The sequence below is a fragment of the Pseudonaja textilis genome, chromosome 6, assembly GCF_049901715.1.
Source record: "Pseudonaja textilis isolate UNSWEBS1 chromosome 6, rPseTex1.2, whole genome shotgun sequence".
Lineage (NCBI taxonomy): Eukaryota > Metazoa > Chordata > Lepidosauria > Squamata > Elapidae > Pseudonaja > Pseudonaja textilis.
Genome location: NC_141995.1, coordinates 25,751,031 through 25,774,704, shown reverse-complemented (window position 1 = coordinate 25,774,704; position 23,674 = coordinate 25,751,031). Strand labels below are relative to the sequence as shown.

Here is a 23,674-nt window from a genome sequence, read left to right as displayed (position 1 = left end):
TGTAGGGGTTGGCTACTGAGGCTTTATGGGGCAAGAAGGATGCATAAAAGTTTAGGAGCCCCAAGAAAGCTTGTAGCTCCGTTTTGGAGGTCGGTGTGGGAGCTTCGTGGATCGCCTAACCTTGGACTCCAGGGGTGAATGCCAGAGGCGTCAATTTTATAACCCAGAAAGTCCACCTGTCTAGTGGCAATGAGCGCATTTTTCTTTTTTTTAACTTGAGGCCATGCTGTCTGAACCTCTCTAACACTGCTCGCACTCTCTGGAAGAGTTGGGGTCTGTCCCTGGCCGAGACCAAGATGTCGTCAGTAGGGTACTACACCAGGGAGGCCCTGTAAAATCCAGCTCCATGAGGGACTGAAAAATACCCGGGGCAACACTTACGCCAAATTGGAGCGCTTGCATCGGAAGGCATCCCTGTGAGTGGCGATGGTCTGAAGTTCCGCTGTTTGGTTATCAACAGGGAACTGTTGATATGCTTGAGACATGTCCAATTTGCAAAAATATTGCCCGGTTCGAATGTGTGCAATAAGTGCTGAATGATGGGCACAGGGTGGCGCTAACTTGTAAATATTTATTGATTGTTGTCTTGTAGTCCGAGCAAATTCTCAGGCTACCATCTTTTTTTGAGGGGTGTGACAATGGGCGTCTCACTTGGCGAAATCTGTTGGCTCAATGACCCCTTGTTTTAGTAGTTTATCCAATTCAGCGTCTAGTTTTGGTCGAATAGCAAATGGAACTCTACGTGGTTTTAATCTGATTGGGACTGCCTGGGGTCAACGGTGAGCCAGATGGGGTTCCATTATAACACCCAGCTCCTCGCTGAACACATCTGCGTAGTCAGCAAATAAGGAGTCAGTGTCTGAGGTTGAGACAGCATGGACTCCTGTTAACCCTAGGCCGAGGTGGGAAACCAATCGAGCCCCAATAAGGTGGGTAGATTGCCGTTAACTACCACTAGAGGTAGGTGGCCTTTAAAAGCTCTAAAACTGACAAAGAACTTGCCTCTGCCGATCACGGGAATGGCCTTCCCCTGGTAGTCCTTCAGACCGAACTGGCATCTCTGAAGCCGGGTAGTAGATAGGCTGGGGTGGAGTCTCTTGAGGGTGTTCCACGAGATTATTGAGAGCGTGACCCTGTGTCAACCTCCATGTGGCACGGTTTACCTTCTAGGGGAAACGGAGAGAGAAATTTTACTAACAGTGTGGCCAGTACGTCTGGCAAGGCGGTGCGTCGACAGTTTAATACTTGCCTCTGTGGTCCCGAGTGCGAGGACGGGGTCTTTGTGCAGTGCTTTGGGGGCTTGGCAGACTCTCGCAATGTGCCCCCTCTTATGGCAGTTGTTGCAAGCGGCTCCTTTAAACTTGCAGGTGGCCCTTTGATGTGATCCCCACAGGCTAGGCACAGCGTGATGTGCTTGGGTGGACCGGTGTATTCTTGTTTGGCCCCTACCTGCGACCGTCTGTCATTGGTGAGGCGATGGACATCGTTCTCATCGCTGTGGGCTTCTTCCGCTTCCACCTCTTCGGAATGGACTGGGAGCGATGCTAGCTTGGCACTTGGGCCCTGAATTTCGGTGGCTGAGTTCGATTGCTAGCTCAGCTGCTAGGGCCTCCTCTACCGCTTGCGCAAGGTTGAGGTCTTTTTAGCTAGCAGTCGCCTCTGTAGGTTGAGATCCTTGACCCCACAAACTAATTGATCGAGGAGCATGTCCTCCAGGTATGTTCCAAACCCGCAGTGCAGGGCTGCTGTTCTGAGGGCGGCCATATATTGATTGATGGTCTCCTTACTTGATTGCTTCCTCATACGGGCGTGAACCTCCTGGCGATTTGTGAAGGCCTGGGGCGTAGTGGTTAGTGAGGATCTCAAGCAACTTCCGGACCACGGGCGTTTTTAATTCTCTCGGCGCTACGAGTGCTGCGGCGGTATCGTAAGCGGTGGCTCCGCATGGTAGATTAGGAAATAGGATTTTTCCGATGCTCTCCGCATCCGCCAGGCCGACCGCATCGATGTAATGATTGAAAGCGGTTCTTATCGACTCCCACTTCTCTTCGTCTGGTTTAACGCTGGGAATACTGGGTTGGAACTCATGGTGCTGGAAACGGCTGGGCTACCTGCGGAAAAAATCTCTCTGGGACTACGAGCGCTCGTGAGTTACCAGTGATATCAGCTCTGGAGGTTTTTGCTAACCTCTCTTTCTCTCTCTGGGTTACCACGTTGGCTGCTAGCCGTTGGAGGTGTCTAGATTCGCGCCAAAAAAGTGGGCGTTAGTGACTCTCTACAGCGCTGTGCTGTGATTCCTACTGGCTCGAAATTCAAATGACACCCGTTTGAATTTCGCGCCAAATGCAAGCGGCTGCGGCTCGCAGCGCTTCACTTTCCCGTAGCGGGGCTAACAAGCGGCTACAGGCGCTTCTAACTTTGACTCAGACCGCTTTCTCTGGCTGCGGATCTGCGTTTGCTCTTTTTGATCGCTCGTTTTGTTAGCTGACCGCTCTCTCTGGCTGTGGATCAGCGTTTCCCTTATCGCCAGCGATCGCTCTCTCTGGGCTGCCGATCGGAGGCTAGTGACTCAGCGGTTGCAAGGTGCATCTGGTAGCCATCCCATCCTCGTCGCCAGTGTTAAGTTTGAGCAATGAGAGGCTGAACCAGAGCATGAGTGCAACAGTACTTTATTTTACAAATAAAGGGCTGACCGTGCTTGCCAAGCCTGGAACTGGCTCGCAGCAATCAGCAGCCAGTTGGACCCCGCAGCCTGCTTTTATAGCTGGCTGCTGGGGAGAACCAACCAATGGGAATGGGGGAATATCGCCCACACAAAGTGAGTGGACCTGAGTGAGAACTCCTTGAGTCCTCAGGACATAACAGTTACAGTTATTGATACCGCTCTCAACTACAGAAGAAGCCCTAAAGTGACAACTTTTATATGGTAATCTCAAGAGATACATATCAACACATTAGTAGCCTGGGTATGGGTAATAAGATCTGTGAGAAAAAGCTTTTCTCTTGAAGCCATGCTATTCAGCAGATAGACACCAGTGTCTGCATCCCAACATTGTGGTGTGTGTTTTGTTACTTGCCCTCTTGCCTCCCGTTATAAATCATTTTATCATGCCTGAATTGTATATAACTCCCTAAATGCCTGAATGTTGATGTCCAAGTCTGATCCTGCAGACAATTCCCACTGGTTCAAAGGAATATGGCTACCAAAAACTAGTCCATCTATAAAATAGCGGATACTTGTCTTTGAACTGTAATCAGAATGCTTTTAGAGAAAGCCTATATTTCACTGTAACTAGTAACTACAATATCTTGTCTTTTGAAAGGTCAGCTTCTGCTGCAGAATTTGGATCGGTGGCTAGGACATCTGTTTTAGCTTCATTTGTCTTGCCAGTGAATTATGTTTATATATGTTTACAAATTGTTTGTATAAGAAAAATAAATAAAGAAAAACTCCAAGAGGAGAAAGATTGAGAAGCTCAAGTTTTTAAGGATAATTTTCCTTTTCTCATAGCATTGCAAGATCCGCTAAGAAATACACACAAAAACAGTGAGCTCTGTGTTTATGACCTTCAATATTGATTAATAATTGATTAAACTTGTATGCCGCCTTACTCTCAATGACACAGATTCACAAAGGTCAAACAAAGAAATCAGAATAAAATAAATAAAATATTTAAAAAAGATGGCAAGTGTGACAGAACTGATGGAATGAAGTGAAGGGTTTCATTGTCTCTCATTATGGTGTGGGTGAAGAGCCATATAGATCTTATAAATATATAAACCAGTGGTCCCCAAACTTGGCAACTTTAAGACTTGTGGACTTCAATTCCCAGAATTCTCCAGCCAGCTGACTGGAGAATTCTGGGAGTTGAAGTCCACAAGTCTTAAAGTTGCCAAGTTTGGAGGCCTCTGATATAAACAGATAATCTCCTACAATATGCCCACTATCATGGCCATAGTTCATAATTTGCAAACATGACTTCTAAATTCTATTTTGAAGACTGTTTTCAATTCCTAAATGTGTCTAAATTCACAACTATGGTGACTCTCTCTCTCTCTCTCTCTCTCTCTCACACACACACACACACACACACACAAAGTATATACATATATAATTTAGAAACCGTCAAGCTCACTCATTGAGTGACTCTGGGCAGTTTAGAGTTAAACATATTGGTCCGCTGCCATACCATTATCACAGGGGAATGCTGAAGCAGCAAAAACAACAACAATACATACCTATCATTCTTGCTATACTTACTCAGAGTTCTCAAAGTAGCTTCCATTGGCTTACCAAAGCACTACAGTCTAGAGGAGGCCTTTGATCAGGTTCAAGTTATGCACCAGCTGTGCCCATTTCTGAATGATTCATGCTATCACTTCCTATTTGGATTATTGTAATACACTCTACATGAGGCTGTTCTTGAAGAGCATTTGGAAGCTGCATTGCTTCTTTACAGGAGGGGACGGTGCCCCAGCACTTTAAGAAGGCTGTGGTCCACCCTCTTCTTAAGAAGCCATCGCTGGACTCCACCGGGTTGGATAATTTCCGACCTGTCTCCAATCTTCCCTTTTTGGAGAAGGTTAAGGTAGTTGCGCAGCAGCTCCAGAGGTTTCAGGATGAAATAGATTATCTCACCCCTACCAGTCAGAATTCAGGCCTGGATTTGGGACAGAAACAGCACTGGTTGCACTTTTGGATGATCTCTGGCGGGAGCGGGATGGGGGTAGTGCATCCATCGTTGCTGTACTTGACCTCTCAGCGGCTTTTGATACCATTGACCATGGGATTCTCCTGAGACGGCTTCAGGGGATGGGAGTGGGAGGCCTTGTGCTGTCTTGGTTCACTTCCTTCCTCTGCAGCCGCTCTCAGTGAGTGTTGATAGGAGGGGAGAGATCCAACCCTCGTCCACTGCTTTATGGGGTTCCACATGGCTCTGTACTCTCTCTGCTCCTGTTCAACATTTATATTAAACCACTGTGTGAGATCATCCATCACCATGGACTGAGGTATCACCAATATGCTGATGATACTCAGCTGTATGTCTCGGCCTGTGAAGAGTTAAGTGTTGCTGTGTTCCCACTCTCGCAATGCCTGGAGGCTGTTAGGGGCTGGATGGGGAGCAATGGGCTGAAACTAAACCCATGCAAGACTGAATGGCTTTGGGTTTGGGGTTCGTTGGTTCAGGGAGAATTACCACCTTTTGTCTTGGATGGGGTAGCACTACCCCAAACAGACCCTGTGCATAATCTGGTGGTTCTTCTGGACTCATGACTCCTGTTCAAAGAGCAGGTGGAGGTCGTGGCCAGGAGGGCCTTTGCACAACTGCGGGTTGTGCACCAGTTACACCCTTTCCTGGATCAGTGGTCCCTACTCAGTCACTCATGCCCTGTTCACTTCCCGTCTTGATTATTGCTACGCATTCTACATGGGGATGCCCTTGAAGAGCATCCAGAAGCTCCAGTTGGTGCAAAATGCAGCGGCCCACATGGTTTTATGCAGACCCTGGTGTGCACATGTATCACCTCTCCTGCAGGAGCTGCAATGGCTGCCAATTTGCTTCCGGGTGCAGTTCAAGGTGCTGGTTGTCACCTTTAAAGCCCTTCATGGCTTGGGTATGGGTTATCTGAGGAAACATCTCTTGCCAGTGACATCTACCCGACCCATTAGAGCGAGGAGGCAGGGAACGCTGCAGGTCCCACTCGAGGGAGTTACACCTGGTGGGACCTAGAAGGGCCTTCTCTGTGGTGGCTCCATCTCTCTGGAACATCATTCCCCCAGAGATTAGAATGGCCTTCTCATTAATACTATTCCAAAAGGCACTGAAGACCTGGTTTTGCCAGCGGGCCTGGGGAACCCAGAGAGGGATGGAACCCATCAAATGGCTAGTATGACCCACTGTCATCGGGGTAGGAGTTGGTTTTTGTTTTGTTTGTTTTTCCCCCCCCAAATTTTGTTCTATTGTACTTTACTAATTTATTTGATTCTTTTTATTAGTTCTTATTGTTTTTATTTTTATTTTAAATATGATTTTACATTGTGTAAGCTGCCTTGAGTCGCCATGGGTGAATAGGCGGCAATATAAACCAAATAAATAAATAAATAAATAAATAAAATCCATGAGACTGTTCTTGAAGAGCATTTGGAAGCTGCATCTGGTTCAGAATGGAGTGATGTAGGAATTTCCTGGCATCTCTCACTATGCCTACATACCATTGCTCTTTAAGCTGCAGAGGCTCCTAAGAAGTTCTGGGAGCAGTTTAAGGTGCTGGCTGGTTGATATCTATCATCCCTAAGGCCATGCTTTTGGGAGTAGCTGCCATTATTTCTGCTCACATTACCAGATGTAGAAGCAACAGCACGTTCTAGGTCAGTGATGGCTAAAAAGCACACACATGCACATCCCCAAAATGCAATGCGTGCGTGTCCCCCATGCATGTGCCCTGCCCCCCGCATGCATGGCAGAGACTTGAAGATCAGCTGGCCAGCAGGCACACACAGGGGGCGGAGCCGAGCTGGGGCAATGGCTCGCATGCCCAGAGAAGACCCTGCGTTCTACCACATCATCAAGTTCTAGGTCCCCTTTATTAAACAGTGCCATCTTATTGGACTCAGGAGCCATGTGTTCTCCGTGACAGTGCCTGCCTTATGGAATAGCATCCCATCAGAAATCTGAATGGCAACGACCCTGTTAGCTTTTTGTAAGCTTGTTGCCAAGCTCTGGTGTTATGGTTTTATGATTAAGATGTATTGTTTACTTTGGGTGCTGTGATTTATTGCAGGTTTTAATCATTGTATGCCATCTAAATTACTTCAATAAGGTAAATAAATTATATACATGTATATTGTTTTAATTGTCACATTTCTTCTCAAGCACTTACCTTATGGTGCCTGTTTTATGGCAGTGGAAACAATTCAAACTCAGGCAATAATATGAAAATATGAGTTTTATTTAAATAAAAATACATGCACGCATAATGTACAATGGATATGAGTAACACACATGAATTCTTACAGTTTCTAAAATAATAGGCAAAATGATTTTAAAAAAAAAGATGACATGCATAAAAGCAAAATATTTATAAACTATGGCTCAATTTAATAAAATTCAAGCAGGCTTCCAAAAATACTTCAAGGCTGTTCCACAATTTAATTAAACACTTCCATTACTTCTTAATAATGATGAATGCTTTAATGGCAAATTAATCATTGCTTCTTCACATTTCTGCATGTGAACAGCATAAGCAATAGTTAAAATTTAAAACTGTATATTAATAATAATTTTAAAACTGTATTCTAAGTCATAGTGAAGTAAAGTTTCTGATCATGGATGAAGGTTATTCATATGCTAATAATTTTTTAAAAAACTTTTGCTCTGAGGAAACATTTCTCTATTTCTCACACACTTCTCTTGCTATCTAATATCACAAACTGCTTTTGAAAATCCACTTTCAAAAAGTTTGATGCAGTACGTACAAATATGATTGTACCCGTAGAGATTTGGAATTTAGGTGTATTACAATTATAAACAAACCTTTTCCTATGACACTGAACCATAAACCAGAACCTGTATTTTATTTGCAATATTCTTCAATGGTCATAATTAACTGCCTTTTAAAATTTTTACATGATCAATGATTATTGCTCACAAAAAAGACCTTTTATGCTTTTTTTGGAACTCGGTATCAGAAAATGAATGGTACCTCATATGGTTCCAGGAACAAGAAAGAAAATGCCACAAAGTAAGGAGAGGAAAACAGATTCTTCTAAACAGTGTAATACTCTAAAACATTGAGCCTATACTGGTACGTTGTACTACTATTTAAAATGTATTAAAAATAGAGATTATTTTCAGGAATGTTTGCAGAAATGGGTAAAAGAAAAAGATCAAGATGGCAGCTGCAATCACACAATAGATGCCCTTTCTCTTTTGCACGTTCACATACAAAGGGTAAAGTTTTAGTCATGGCCACCATCTTAACTTTTTAATATTTGTGCTGCATTCATCTCTGAGTATTTGGACAAATGCTTTGTGTGTATGTACATTTGTGTGTGTGTGTGTGTGCGTGTGTGTGTGCGTGTGTAAAATATGCCAGGTATATATGCTAATTCAGTTAACATTTTTCATGGGACCATAATTTAAACTACATTTACTGATAGTTCTGTATATCAGCTAATCCTGTCTATCATAGAATTCTTTCTCATCTGCCATAAAACCTGGGATTAGAGAATAAAAGTATTTCATGTTTCTACAAGTTAAATTGTCATTTTCTTTAAGTAAGATACTTTTTTAAGTAAGATACTTGATACTCATTTATAGTAGCGGCTGCTTGAAAATGAGTTGCATATAATGATCTTAAGAAAAACTGTTGGAGTATTTAGTTGTAGTGTCAGTGCTATACAACTGAAGTGGAGAAAAGTCACATTCCAGTGGTTAATTTTTCAGGATCTGCCCAATGGAAGTAATTAAATAGTAGCAATCCAGAATAGGCTTTTCTCACTTCAGTCAACATGTATAGAATGATTACAGTATTTGGAAGATGACACCGCTTGCTGTTTGCACTTTTATGAAACATATCCCCAAACTGTTTATTTGAGCAAGAAATGTATTTTGTTATTAGAATATGTTGCTCTATTATTTCAATTCTGATGGATACACAATGCAGTTTTTTATGTATGAGTCCTTCCAAAAATAATGACATTATATGCAAATGTTTGGTGATATCTTATATTCAAGTTTCATGTGTAGTTAGATCTTTACACATGCTTTGATATTTTGCTGCAGGGTCTGTGTTTCAGGAATGTACTATTTTAATAAAAAAACTGACTATGCACTCAATTATTCATTCCCATTTAAAGCAAGCAAAGAATAGAAAACTTACTTCACTGATCATTCATAATTATTAAAATGGGATGCCTGATGGCATTTTAACACTATAATTTTGGCACTATAAAGAATGAGAAGCCAATTTATTTTATCTCAAAGAATTTGGATTCCTAAAGCATCATGCAAGATTCTTATAAAGGAATGGGTTTACAGGACCCTAAAGCATTTTTAAATACAGTTTAAAAATAGATGGTTAGATAGAGATCTGACTTTTGTGATTAAGAAGAAACGAAAAAGAAGAAAATCAGCTTGGAGTTTGATACTTCACAACTTTTGATTCAATTTCCAGGTTAGTATTTCTGCAAAAATTAGTAACTTTCATTTTGTAGAACAGTTGGACAACCTCAAGAAATATCATTGTACTGCCTGTAGATAATAGAAGTTTTGGCTGGACGAAGTCATTCTAAATGTTTGAATTGGATATACTTCAACATCCTGGCAAAATTTTCTATTGCCAGATATCCCTATTTCATAATGAACGTGAAATCTGTCTAAATCCCTTAAACAGCACCATTTGTATAAACAATAGTTTCATTCAGCAGCTATGAGTCTAATGTAAAACTTAAACTAATCTTGTTTTTTACACAAAAGGCACTTTTTGTAATTCTGCATTAACATTCACAAATTAATTTCTAAATAAATCTTACCTTTTAGCATGTACAAATAAAATTTAATGTTGCGTGAATTAAATTAGATTAACCAAAAAGTCAATAAATCAACCCTTTCTTCTGATCAGTATTTGATTTTAACAGTTCCAACATTGTTGAAATCCTATAACTTTTATTCAAATGTAAACATTGTTTAAGCTTCCAATAAAGGCTTTTTACCTGTATCTCTCTTCATGCTTTCAGTATTTTCAAAGAATAGTTTCTATTGGTCATCTTTGTTATAGACTATCTTTAATGCTCTTTTAGTTAAGAAACACTAATTCTGCTTAGAGGGTGAATGCAACATGCCACCAACATGAACAAACTTAAAAGAAAAAGCTGGAAGTAAACATAGATGGAACTGCAAAAATAACCCAGAAAATGTGATATCTTCACATATTTAATAAGGCAAAGTAATTTGTTTTTTCTTCAGATTCGATTATGAATTTTATATATAATAGCAAAGTAGTAACTTGACTTCGCTCTTACTTCCAGGAATCAATACCAAGAGCTAGATTTTAAGTCCAGACTTATGATTTACCTTTTTATTGGACTGTGGATCAATCCCTTAACTCTAGTGAACCTATGATATACATCGTACAGTATTTTATGAAAATTCTGTATTTATTCAACAGATAACTCAATGCTTGGATGCTCAATCTACCATATATACTGAGGTTTCTTTTGAGTGATGATACAATTTGATAAAACAAATCTTAGGTATGTCTGCTTAAAGGCATCCTCCCAACCTGAAAAACACACAAAACATATGCGCGTTAACTAATGAGTGTAGCTGTGTAATCCTGCAAACTTTCAAAAGGGCATTTTTATCTAAGAGCTTAGGTGTCAGCTTTTCCATATGTTCCCTCTGGTGGCCGGTAGTACTTGGGGAAAGCCATCAGCTGAATCATGTTGAAAGCATACTTTCTGCATTTGATATTCTTCAGGACATTTTCTATGCGGCATCCTTGTCTAGTGCAGAGGGGGAAAAAGACAACTTCGTGAAACAAATCATAAATAAATATGTTTTATTTTGTACATTGCAGAGTTTTAGCAACAATTGAAGTAAAAATAACAAAGATAAATCTACAATATATTTTCCACAAGTGATGATACATCTTACAGAATTAGATCCAAGGCCAGGCCAATACAGTTTTTGCCCTCAAAAGTAGGTTATGGGATTTTATATATATATTTCTTCTCACTGTGGCTTGATTAGATATTATATTTTATGATATATTTTACTCTAGGATTAGAAATATATTTATTTTAAAAATTAGCTTACTTTTTTCAGATTGGTTTTCTTTCGCTCATTCGTACATGTTAAAGTTTACATGTAACTGTAAGTGTACATGTTCCATGAATAAGGCAGTTTTTTTAATGAAACCTGACTCTATAACTTGTAAAGAAAAGATCCCCCTTTGCCTCATTTTTATGTTTATGATGAAAGAAAAAAAAAGCATGGCTTTCTTGGAGCCCAAATCAACTTTCTGTTGTATAAAGAAAGGATGCTGATTCATACATAGTACAAAATTCACAAGAGCCAACAAAATGCAAAGAAAACTTTGTTTAAAATAAGATAGACGGATTTTGTAAAGTAAAGGTAGCAAAAGCAACACTTACAAACAGGTTAATTATGTTACACAAAGTAAGTTATTGTATGCCAGAGATGGCTTGACAAAAAAGAGTTAGTTATGCAACAAATAATTAAAAGAAATATTAAAATTATTTGTTAAAATTGAAGAACTCTACTGGCAAGAAATAATGAAAACAGCACACTGAAAATTAATCTTTTGATGTTACCCAGAATATTTAACTTAGTTTTAAATGTCAGTGTGTAAATACTTTCCTCTATCTTCTTACATGTTTTGACCAATCACCACAGGAAAAAATATATAATCATGCTGGAGGTTTTATCATTACATTTTCATTTAAGGAACCAATCATTTTATAAGGCTCCTGGCATGAAAATGGCAAGGATAGCACTATTAAAGGGAATGATTCTATCTAGTAAAGTAGAATTTGGCAATTTTCACACCTGAGTACAAATATTATGCTGGGAAAAATAACTATTTCTGCAAATCTGTCCTGAATTAAAATAAAGTGCTGACAATCCCCTAAATTGGAATTTGATTACAAGGGGGTGAAGGATTAGGTCAAATCTGATCAAGAAACCCTAATGTACATTGGCTGTCTTAGAACTAATGAAAAGATTTGCTAGAGCTAGAAGATAGATTAAATCAGTTGAGCACAGTATGCTTTCTTGATTCCTGGGATGAAAAGGAGAAAGTATGCAGTTCAAGACATTGGCTTCTTAAGAACTAGTCTGAAGGTCCAAGAATGTACAATATAGTACAATGTGTAATTTTAAAGTGTTCTTGTTCCTTAAAAAAAGCAACAAACAGAAGTGAACTTTACTGATATTTTGCTAATAGTAAAGCAAGACTTAAAATAAGCCACACAACCAGCAAGTGTGAGCTGACAAGCAGCAAGGCGACAGGATAGAAGTGACGAGAAGTTGGCTTGTTATCAGTTAGACAGCCTGTCTCGGGATCATCCGATTCATTCAGTGCTCCCTGGGTTTGTCTGCTGTTAAACAGGGGAAGTTAGGAACAAATAAGAGACCATTTAATAGGAGAGAAAAGCAATACTTTCGTATTCCAACATCAAAATGGCCATGCAGGATTATAAATCGATATTACATAATTCTATTTTGGGGCTTGACCATCATTCTTTTTAAAACCACGTTAGGGCTATTCTTCAAAAGGAAAAAACAAGTATCCAAAATCTCCCCCTCGTATTATTTGCCACATTAAAATTGCATTTGTAATTCAAAATGAAATAACTCACACCAAAGGAGTAAAATAAATCTGAAATGTCATGAATTGGAGATAAAGATACTGTATGATTTTCAATACTGAGGGGAAAAAATTCTCATATGCAATATGGTTTTCAGCATCATCTAGAATTAAAATGGATGGATAAGATTTGTTTTTATGCTAGTTTGTCTATTGGAACTCTGTACACAGATCTTAACTTATCCTGCAACTGCTTGATATCCTTGAATCATTGACTTCCCATTCAAAATCTAGCCTCATCCACTTGTGCTGGGATTCATGACAGTTGCGGTGTCCTGGGGTCATGTGATCACCATTTGTAACCTTACCAGATAGCTTCTGATAAGCAAAGTCAATGGAAGAAGCCAGATTCACTTAATGATTGCATCATTCATTTAACAATTGCAGCGATCTGCTTAATAACCATGGCAAAAAGTGGGGCAAAACTACTTCACCACTGCCTTATTTAGCAATAAACATTTGGGCCCAATTGTGGTTGAAAGTTGAGGACTATCTGTAATTCAGGGTCCTGCTTCACTGCAAGAAAAGCCTTAGAGCTTTATGAAGATTACGAGTTTTTGAAATTATTTTACAGTTCAGACATTCCTCGCTGGAAAATCTTCATGGAGATTTCAGTTATTACTTGCAGGCTGTTTAGTAAAATGTGGTTTTATTGCAAAGTAAAGGAGAAAGCAGAAAAAGTATGAAAGTATGAAGAATTAGATTCAATTCTCTTATCTTCAAAGAAAATACGTTATAAGAGAACATATGTTCCACATATATTTTGACTACATTATCATTTTTATTAATAACACAATTTTTATTAATAACATACTTGGAGTAATGGAGCCATGTAGGAACCACTGGAAAACAAGAACTTGTGTGGTGGTACATTTCTTAAATTCCCATTCCTACCCAATGAGTGTGTAGCTTCCAAAAGGAAGAGGCAGTGATTGGTCATTGAAAGAGAAAACAAAACAAAACAAAGCAAAACAGCAATTTGTGTCAGTTTTCTTTTCTTGGTCAATGGTCAGGGAGCTGAACTGCCTTAGACTCAGATTGCCACTGATTATCTATTAATGAAAAGAACATCCACAACTTAGTTCTGGATGAAACTTTGTTAAGAAAGCTAAAATTATCATTCTATGAGCTTCAAGAATTATTGCTCAATTTTTGTTGTAATAATTCTGGTTATTTGTATTTATTGAAGGAACTTCAATATTTATACCTTAGGAAGGATGGATCTGTCCCAGGTAATATCTGGCCTGATTCATATACTGTAGGTAATCATATCATAGATCTAATTTTCACTTTGGGGCAATTTAAGATGCTGTAATTATAAATATGCTATCTAGAGGCCAATGATATGCAGAAATAAAATTCTATCTTGGGTTAAGTTAGAAACCAGTGTATAGAGCCTGAGATGCTGTTTGGTCCCAAACCATTGTGTATCCAAATGCCTTAGAGTTATCTGATGAAACGGAGGACTCCTGAACTTATTAGTTTTGGCATATCAGTAGACTGTGAGGCTCTGAGAAGCTTTAATCAAAATATTTGTGTGTACAATAGTTTTTAATCTTTTAACCACTTTAAGGATAGATTGCAGTGTATGTTACACAGGGATGTTTTTCAAGACTCAGTTTCAAAAACAGAAACTTCATTTGGTGCAAATTGCAGTAACCCACAATCATAGCTATTGTTGTGGTTAGCCAGCAGCAAGTGCGGAGGGCAGAGGAGAGCAAGGACTCAGATGCGAGGCCAGGTTCATTAGGGAGTGGACTGCGGCCTTCAGTGATTGTGGGGGCTGGCAGCAGTGATGAGGAGGTTCTCGAGGAGTCTCTGCCAAGTGCGCGCACGCACAGGATTGCTCCTAGGAGAGAGCAGTTACAGCAGTACAGGCGACTAGGGATTAAGTCTGCAAGGTAATGGCCCCTCCTTCAAGAGGATAAAAGCCAGGTTTGAAGAAGCATTCTTTGCAGAAGGCAAAGACACTCTGAAACTCAACCTCGTGAACATTATAGTTAGTATTTGAAAACTCTTGTAAACTATTTCTTATCTGTGTTTTTTTGGTAGCCTTGAAAACAACTTGGCAAGGCTCTTTCTTGTTGGAGTGAATTAGTTGGAAGCAGCCTTTTATCTGTGAAGAAACATAACTCATAGATGAAACCTTAAAATGTGGGAGCTGCTGCCTTTGTCTGGTGTTGGCTCTCTTGGAACCAGGTTGGGTCAGAACAGCTACGTAGCATTAATTTTGCAAGTAATGCACTCAATAACAATACATTTCCAAATACAATTTAAAGTAATGTTCTACCCCAGGGGCCCCCAACCTCCAGTCTACGGACTAGACACAATCTGCAATCCATTGGAAACCGGGCTGCACAAACGGCGGGCCAGCATGCAAAACTTCATTTCTTCATGCATGGGATTAGGTTGAGTCATAAAACCATCCCCCGCCACTGCCACTTGCTCCAGTTCTGTGGATCTGGAAAGGCTGGGGACTGCTTTCTACCCTATGAACCAATCTTCATAGCTTGGCATCTGGGTATCTTAAAAATTATCTTATTGAATGGGACTGGCTCATCCCATTTGTTTGTCATGTAAAAATGGTTGAAAAATTTCTATATGTATGATTCATTTAGTGCCCTCTTTGTAGCTATTTAGGAAGGCCACTGAAGGGAGCTATTCCACCAAGCTTTGAATCTGTAAGGATTGTCACTGTTGCTTTCAGTTGGTCTTTTCTATTTGTTTTTATGTATTTAGTTTGTTGTGTTTATCTTTGGAAATGTAATCACTTTGGAATTCAGCATTGTGATATATATTATATATGTTACATCAATAAATAACCTTATTAAGAATAATTATGTCATTTTGATAAAAAAATAATTCCCATTTACCATAATTGTTGAATTCAAAATTAGATCATTCCAAATACTTCCAGAATTCTTATTATTTATTTTCAGTAAGAATCTGGAATATTTTATGAACATTTTTCCAGTACCATAAAAGGAATGCACTGTAGTTTTCAGTGCTAGTAGGATTTATGGTGGATCACAGCAATTAATCTCTTCACAATGGTTAGTTTCTGCAAGGCATGCTTGCAAACAAATGATATTAAATCTGCTAGCTAAGCAACATGCTCAGAAAGAATGTAAGAAGAATATGATATTTTGCTAACCAAGTGATCATGGGAAATGTTGATTTGTTAATAGATAATTCAATTTGTTATTTTTTTTTGCATTGATATTTTAAATCCTAGAGTTCTTGTGAGTAGGCCCTAATGGCAAAATCAACTCTTGATTATTTTAAATCAGGATTTCTATTACTAGAATATACTTGACAGAGCTAAAAATCATTTAAATGAATCTGTCACAAAGAGGGATATGGCAGATCATATAATGTATGTGTGCATGTGCATAAATATACTTATACACACACGCAAGCATATAGATAGATCTATATGCATACATAAATATATTTATATTAATTTTAATTTATGCATTTTAAGGCTGTAGTTAACAAATTCAGAAGCTTCTAATAATTGAAATCAAGGAGGAAAATAAAAATGTCACATTTAAAAATCAAAACCTTAAGAGACTAGAAATAAATTCAAGCACCAAATTAATAATTACAGAAAATTAGATCCTTAACCTGCCTTCTCAACTATTGCTACTGAGCACAAATTAACAACCCTTTTGTATTTTCATAGTAAAGGGTATTCATTCTGGTACACTTAGCTGCCTTCTCCTTGATGGTGTTAATAGGGAAATGTAACAAGGCTTTCTTCCAAGAACATCTCAATTACAGAAGCAGAATAAGCCAGGAATTGATATATCTGTTCAGATACTGAAATTGAAATTGCTGTTGGCCAATATACAGTTGTGCTCATAAGTTTACATACCCTGGCAAAATTTATGATTTCTTGGCTATTTTTCAGAGAATATGAATGATAGCACAAAAACTTTTCTTTATTATCAATCAACTGTGTTTACTCTTTTTAAATCATAATGACAACAGAAATAACCCAAATAACCCTGATCAAAAGTTTACGTACCCTGATGATTTTGGCCTGATAACATGCACATCATAAATTCTGCCAGGGTATGTAAACTTATGAGTTACAACTGTATCATTAAAGAGATTGAACAGCAAGACTGATAATCTCTCTAACTGCAAAATATTCATGTTGACACTAACAGAAAAATGCAGTTTTTACTCACTGATGTTTCCAAGAAAGTGGCTAAAATTTGACTATTGTGTCGCAAGCCATTAGCCTTAATTGGAACTTACATACTGTAAAATTTGTAATTTATCATCTCCAGTTACTGTACTCAACTCACATCCTTCTTAATTTGTTTCTTTTTAAATTATATTAATGGCTACTTCATCTTTATGTTATTTTAAGCTGCTGCTTTTTGGTGTAATAATGTGTATCAGCTAAAACATAAGATTCCAGCACAAAAAATAATTAGGTATACGTTGTGGAACATGTAGCTTTTTCTAATATATTGTTTGTATTGCTTTTCAACAAAGCTACATCATCCAATAAAAACACTTTAGGATTAAGAATTGAGCTATGACTGTCCTCCTGCTGCTGCTCCCTTTTTGTATCTTTTTAACTACGTCATAATTTCAGGTAATTTCATCTTCTAGCTAGTATGAGGAAGAGATAAGAAACAGACTGACTAGATGCTGTTTTATAGTTCAGCAGTAGAAACAGATCCTAAGTTTGAAAATTGCTAACCTGCTATTCATGTATATATGACAACAGTTCTGATCTTGATGCAGTCAGTCTACTGGCTTGCAAAAATAAATTATTGGAATATGAAGCATGTATTTTGAAGTACAAGCTAAGAACTCTTTTTTAAACAAAAAACAAGGATACAAACATACATAGCTTCATTCATCATAACCTATAAAATCAGTATTAAATTGTATTACAGGTATTTAATATCACAACCTTGAATTAATTTAATCTAAATATAGTCATAGTAGTTTGCACTTCAATAGAACTGTGGCTCTTTTTTGATTGAAAGAAAAATTATTTAAATTGTAACTAGATAACTGTTGAGCAGGATAAGATTAGATCAATAAATTTTCTGCTGCATGTTGAACAGCTTTAACAAGTTATGTGCTAAATTTATCCCAAATTGAGTTTTGGCAACATGCAATTTAATCACTCCCTGAAAGAGGAGTTATAGAAGAGGATTTTTAAAAAAGTGTTCAGTTACATTGGATTCAACTTTTTCTTATTTACACATTAAGCAGAGAAAATTAAGTTAAAAACAATGAGAATATTTCTTATCATGGTCAAATCTGGTGCAAATAATTTAATATGGAATCATGGAATCTCTTGTGCAAGCACATATCTCTGATGGCCTACTAATCTGACATTAATCTCAGGGTTTTTTTATACATCTTCAAGGAGGATACCAAATACACAAGGATACTTAAGCAAGAGCTGTGAGGAGTATTTCAAAATTCAATTCCCCAAAGAAAATATAGCTGAATCATTCTGGTGATCTTAATAGAAAAACTGAGATGTTTCAAACCAGACAATTATCAATGTGGCTTCATATTCTACTATCTTAGCATATGAAGTTGTCTCAGCTATTTGTTTTGAATAAACAAATATCATTTAAGATAACATAACTAGCCAGGTTTGGCGAAGGAAATGGAGAGCCACTAAATAAATGTTAGCAGAAAATCTAGGGTAAATATGTACATTGTCATCTGGCAATGTACTTAGGAAGGAGTTTCGGGATGCAGAGCAAATAGAACTGTACTTAGAGTAACACAGTGAGAATACAGAAACTTCATTGTATCGAGATGATATCTAATATCTTCACAAGCATTCCTTCTACTTTCAAAATGCTCTTTTGGTTTGTTAATCTCCTTTCTGTTTTTTCCAGTTAATCTGAGGGATAGTTTTGATTTCACTTCTCCCAAAGTGGTCTCTTTATTTATTTGTGTTCACTTGGAAAAAATGCTGTGAATAAAGAGCTATTGGGAGCGGGGGGGGGGGGGTTACTTTAATAAAACTTCCTTTGCCTTTCAAATATAGTATAACATTTGATTATCATAGGACAATTATCACAGGACAATTACACTTGGCAAGTCTCAAGAGGCTGGCCTTCTCTTCCATGGTGCCTGCATTTCTAGCCCCAGACATGAGGTTAGCTTCATCCCTTATAACATTCCACAAGTCCCTCAAGATCTGGCCATGCCTTCAAGACTGGGAGTCCCCAGAGTTTAGAAATATCTTGCGATAGCTCCTTACTGTGGCTAACTTTACCCTCTCTGTTTGTGTGCTTTTAAAGTCTTTAATGAGTGTTTTTTTTATATATTTATTGATTTTTCTTTTAATTAATTGTTGTATGCCAGACAGAGTTACATTCTTGTGAGATGGGTGGTCACATAAACATGATGAATAAATAAGTTTTATAAGCTACTCAGAGCCTACTGGAATTGAGCAGCATAGAAATTTCAGTAAACAAATAAATCATTGCAGTCTTCCAGCAGAGAGTGAGACAGACTATCCATCACATCTGTTTCTTATTCTAACCCCTAAAGAGATAATGGAATAGACTTCCCTCCTTAGAATCTTCTTTAGCTTAAAAGTTCATTAACATTGGTTTTCCTTAATTGATTTCTGAATTGCAACATCACCAGGATTGGTTCAATATGTATTTCTTTAGGACAGTAGGAACAAGTTAATTTCATGGTTGTCCCAAAGGTGCTTTTTCAAGAGGCAACTGGAGTTTCTTGTTTTTCTTTCAAGGCATTTCACTTTTCATCCAAGCTTCTTGGATGAGAAGCGAAACATCTGCAAAGAAAAACAAGAAAGTCCAGTTGCCTCTTGAAAAAGCACCTTTGGGACAACTATGACCTGGATGACTGAGAATTTCCATAGAATTTCCATTTTAATGGTCTTAAATCACAGAAATAAAATTCAAAAATGCTGAAATTTTTAAAATGATCCTTTAGAATTCCTGTGTAGCAAGGAGATAGCAACAACAGAATATTTAGAATCAACAACTAACAGGAAAGAGAATTAGAAGGCTAATATAAGGACTCTCTTAATAACATTAGATGCATTCATGATATTAAATATATTTGGAGACTGACTTTATGCAAACTTTTTGCATATGGCTCCTGATAATATTGATGAGGCAACTTTAGATCAGTGGTTTTCAAATTTTTGACCATGAGGAACAATTTTTAATTTGCCCAAATTTGTAGAATTCCAAACTGCTTGATCTAATTTTTTGATCATGAAATTAGCACAGTTAATAAAAGCTACTACTGAATGAAACACTTAAATAGATTCGTATCTTAAAATACAGCAAAATTTAGATCAATATGAAAAATAGCATTGCTTCTACATATAAATATCGTACAGGAAACACATGCTTATTTATTATGTTGGCATTTAATGAAATAGATGATGTTGCTTTTTATCTTTCAGAGAATGGAAATGTGCTTGAAGGGTTGAATCCATATTCAGCTTGTTTTGGTATTTAGGTTTTCATTGTAGGAGATGACCAGGCAGAGCCTGAGGTCAAACATATCATCAATCATGAGTCCTTGCATGTCCAGAAGAAAATTAAGTCCAGCCCATCTTGAATTCCTTTCTTAGCTCCCGCTAATGTCCCTTGACTGTTAGTAGTTCAGATTCTTGTAGGGAGCTTAAGTTTCTAATAAATCTTTATGCTCATTTGAACTGCCTGAATCTCCTGATTTCTCTGGCCCTTGACATTGATACAAGTGCAGAAAATCCATTTCTGGATACTCAGAATGAACTTGGGATTAGTAAACAACTAGGTGCTTTTTCATTAAGATTCGTTTTGGATGATACCAAACTGCAGATTTTGCCTATGTCTAATTCCCAAACTTGTATTTCATTTATAAGAGGCTTGTATGCAATGCAAAATTCACTAAGTTCTCATTTCTCTGTTTTCCTTCTAAACTGTAGTATTTCTATTTCCAAAGTATAAGCCAGAAGTCAATCTAAATTGTTTGAGATTTCCGTGTTTAATTATAATTCACTGAAAGAAACTGTATGCATGCACAAAGGTTTACTTACAACTTATTTTAATTTGCATCAATCAGGAAATGTCAACAGATGTAGATAACTTTTAGGAGTGATAAGCTTTCCTATTGCACAATCCAAAGAACTTTTTAAAAAACTTATACCAAGTTCCTGCATTCTCGAATATGGAACTTTTTAAAGGAATGTTTTATCAAACAATCATATAAATCATATAAATGGGGAAATATATATTTTGCCCAGTAGCATTTATTTTAGATCATACTTATAGAATATTTTTAAATGCCACAGATTAAGTAAAAGCTGGTTAAAGATGCAGAAGTCCTTCAAGGATATAGACAAAATTTTCTTCTTTTTTTGAGCTCTAACTTTTTAATATCTACAAAAATTTGCAGTAAATCCAGAAGAATTATAATTTTACTCAAGTTGCATCAAATCTGGGCAGATATGCTGGTATCATTTTCATAAAGAGTGAAAACACTTTCATGGCAGTTTTCCCCCAATACTAAAAATGTTCTTTATATCTATATTCTATGGAAAAGTAAAAAAATGGGAGCACTTTTTCTATGGAAAGTAAAGACAACTGGCTTAATTTGATCTTACTGACAAATCAATATTCAGAGTTTCATTTATTGTAACCGTGGATGGTTTAATTGGTTATTTAAAGTAGTCCCCTTTAGTATTATTGTTAATAGAAAGAGGCTAAAAACTAATAAAAACTAATACAAGATTACAATGTATGGCAGATTATTTTTTTAAAAAATATTGTAATTCTTTAATTGCATTTGCCATTACTTGTTAATGGTGTTACTATATTTATCATTCTGGTGTTATGTGCATGCAATCAGGAGTAATTCCAGAAAAACATGTAGTTAAGTCTGATTCACAAATATGAAACTCTACGATGGCTCCATTATAATGGTTAACATCCACTCTCTCTTGTGCCTTGTAGTTTTTTTTAATATATTTTATATTTGTAATGATGATAGTTTTATATATTTATTGTTTAATTAATTGTTATACTCTACCCAGAATAACCTTTTGTGAGATGGGCAGCCATATAATGCTTTTATTCAGCCACAGTAACTATACTGTCTTATGGATTACAAACTGATCGTGAAAAGCAGAGTAGCTGTAAATGAATAGAGTTTAGGATTAAATAGATAAAATACATCAATAAGCAACATAAACACATTCAACATGAAAGCTAGTACATGCATTGCCAATCATGAATGAAAAGCTAAACAGGGATAGGATATATGGACAGTAATGGAATTTATGAAATAGTATAAATAGTATCATGCAATATTAGGAATTTACAAAAGAGCTAAAGAATTGAATTGTTCTATGGTCCCAGGAATTATTATTATAGTCATTAACAGCTTTTCTAAAAGTGTAATTTATCCATTTAGTAGAAGGCTATTCTTTGAATACCCAATTTCTTTTAGTCAAGTTATCTGCATGCAATTCAAGTAATTTATAAACAGAAACTGTTGTGTTTTCTTTGCATAACGAGGAATATTGATAAAAGGCTACACTTTTAAATTTTCTACTGGATTTCAAAGCATGATCAGTTAATTCTCACCAAACAGTTATTCATGAAAGAAGATATCTGAAATTCAGTATAAAAGTAATAGTTATCAAGTACAAACAGTGTTTATTTCTTAATTTAAATATGTGTTTGTCAGCACTTATCCAAATTATGAAGTGTACGTAATGCAAGTTCCTTTGAAAATAATAAATCTGACCTTTACAAGCTATTATTTTGTTTCATTTAAATTTATTGCCAATAAGCAAACCAAACTACTTCTCCTAATTACATATCTTGATTAATGTAATCAGATTCATTGTACAATTACAACTAATGGCAAAGTAATTTAATTTTAAAAAATCAAGTGCTAACTTAATTAAGTTTGGTTGCTGTATTTTATTTGTCTTTAATTGAAGAAACTCATAAAAGTACCAAGGGAAATTAAGTATATTTTAAACATAATATATATTTAGCAGTATTCTGAACAATCTTTGTGAGAATTCAATATATTTCAGAAAAAAACTATCTATGAAAGACCTGAAATATGATCCTAGCTTGGGAAAGTAATTTTTTCAAACTGTACCCTGATTTAGTCACAGAAACATAGATTGAAACACATTTAAGAGCTGTGGTGTCACAGTGGTTAGAATGCAATACTGCAGGCTACATCTGCGGACTATCAGCCACCAGCAGTTTGGCAGTTCAGGTCTCACCAGCTCAAGGTTGACTCAGTCTTCCATCCTTCCAAGGTTGGTAAAATGAGGACCCAGATTGTGGGAGAAATATGCCAACTCTTTAAACCAGGGGTTTCCAACCTTGTCAACTTTAAGCCTGACGGAATTCTTGGAGTTGAAATCCTTCAGACTTACAGTTCTTAAGGTTGGAGACCCCTGCTTTAAACCACATAGAGAAGGCTGTAAAGCACTGTGAAGTGGTATATAAATCTAAATGCTCTTGCTATCTACAAACTTGAAAATATGGTAAATAGATAAAATATGAAATATGGTAAATGGATAATAAAACAGTGAAGATTAAGAACATACCTCCTCATACAGTCCAGTGCTCGAATAAAGAAATCTTTGTGCAACTGATGCTCATCTCTTAAAATTGAACATTGTTCCAGTGTCACTGACATTGATGTCCTATCTTTGGCACTTTTACAGCAGGTGAACCGTACACCATTTAACTTGCGGCAAATCTATAATGCAAAAAGAAGATATAATTTATTTTTTTTCATTTTATACTTCTATGCACTTTTACAGTCTATTGCCAGTGCTGTATTTTGGCTATAATAAAGTTTTTGCTGGATTGCTTATAATGCACAAAGAAAACCAAGTAGCAACAGCACTAGCATTTAGACTTATATACTGCTTTATAGTGCTTTACAGCCTTCTCAAAGCAGTTTACAGAGTCAGCATATTGCCCCCCAAAATTTGGTTCCTCATTTTACCCACCTCGGAAGGATGAGTCAACCTGGAACTGTGTGGGATTTGAATTGCCAAATTGTATGCAGCTGGCTGCAGAAGTAGCTTGTAGTACTGCGCTCTAACCATTGCACCACAGAGGCTCCTACATGCATTTTAATTACAGGCATATTGCATTATCTAGCACAGGGGTCCCTAATTCTGTCTGTGCCCTGGTGCTGGGCTGCAGCCTGTTTGGAATCAGGCCGCGGAAATGGTGGGTGAATGCATGTGCATGTGAATCAGCATTTGTGAAAGTGG

The 23,674-nt window shown here is 37.2% G+C and overlaps 1 protein-coding gene across 14 annotated transcripts in view; it reads right to left on the bottom strand.

Annotated features, from left to right (window-relative positions):
* INPP4B (inositol polyphosphate-4-phosphatase type II B) overlaps positions 1–23,674 on the bottom strand; it is a 226,777-nt gene that overhangs the window by 31,256 nt on the left and 171,847 nt on the right. For 8 of the 14 annotated variants that reach the window (XM_087936099.1, XM_087936100.1, XM_087936105.1 and 5 more), the window contains 2 exons: positions 22,994–23,148; positions 10,514–12,124 (listed from right to left, as the gene is read on the bottom strand). In XM_087936099.1, coding sequence (XP_087792225.1) covers positions 11,950–12,124; positions 22,994–23,148 — 330 coding nt within the window. In that variant the 3' untranslated portion in view covers positions 10,514–11,949. The other 6 variants (XM_087936104.1, XM_087936109.1, XM_087936098.1 and 3 more) reach the window with 4 other exon arrangements.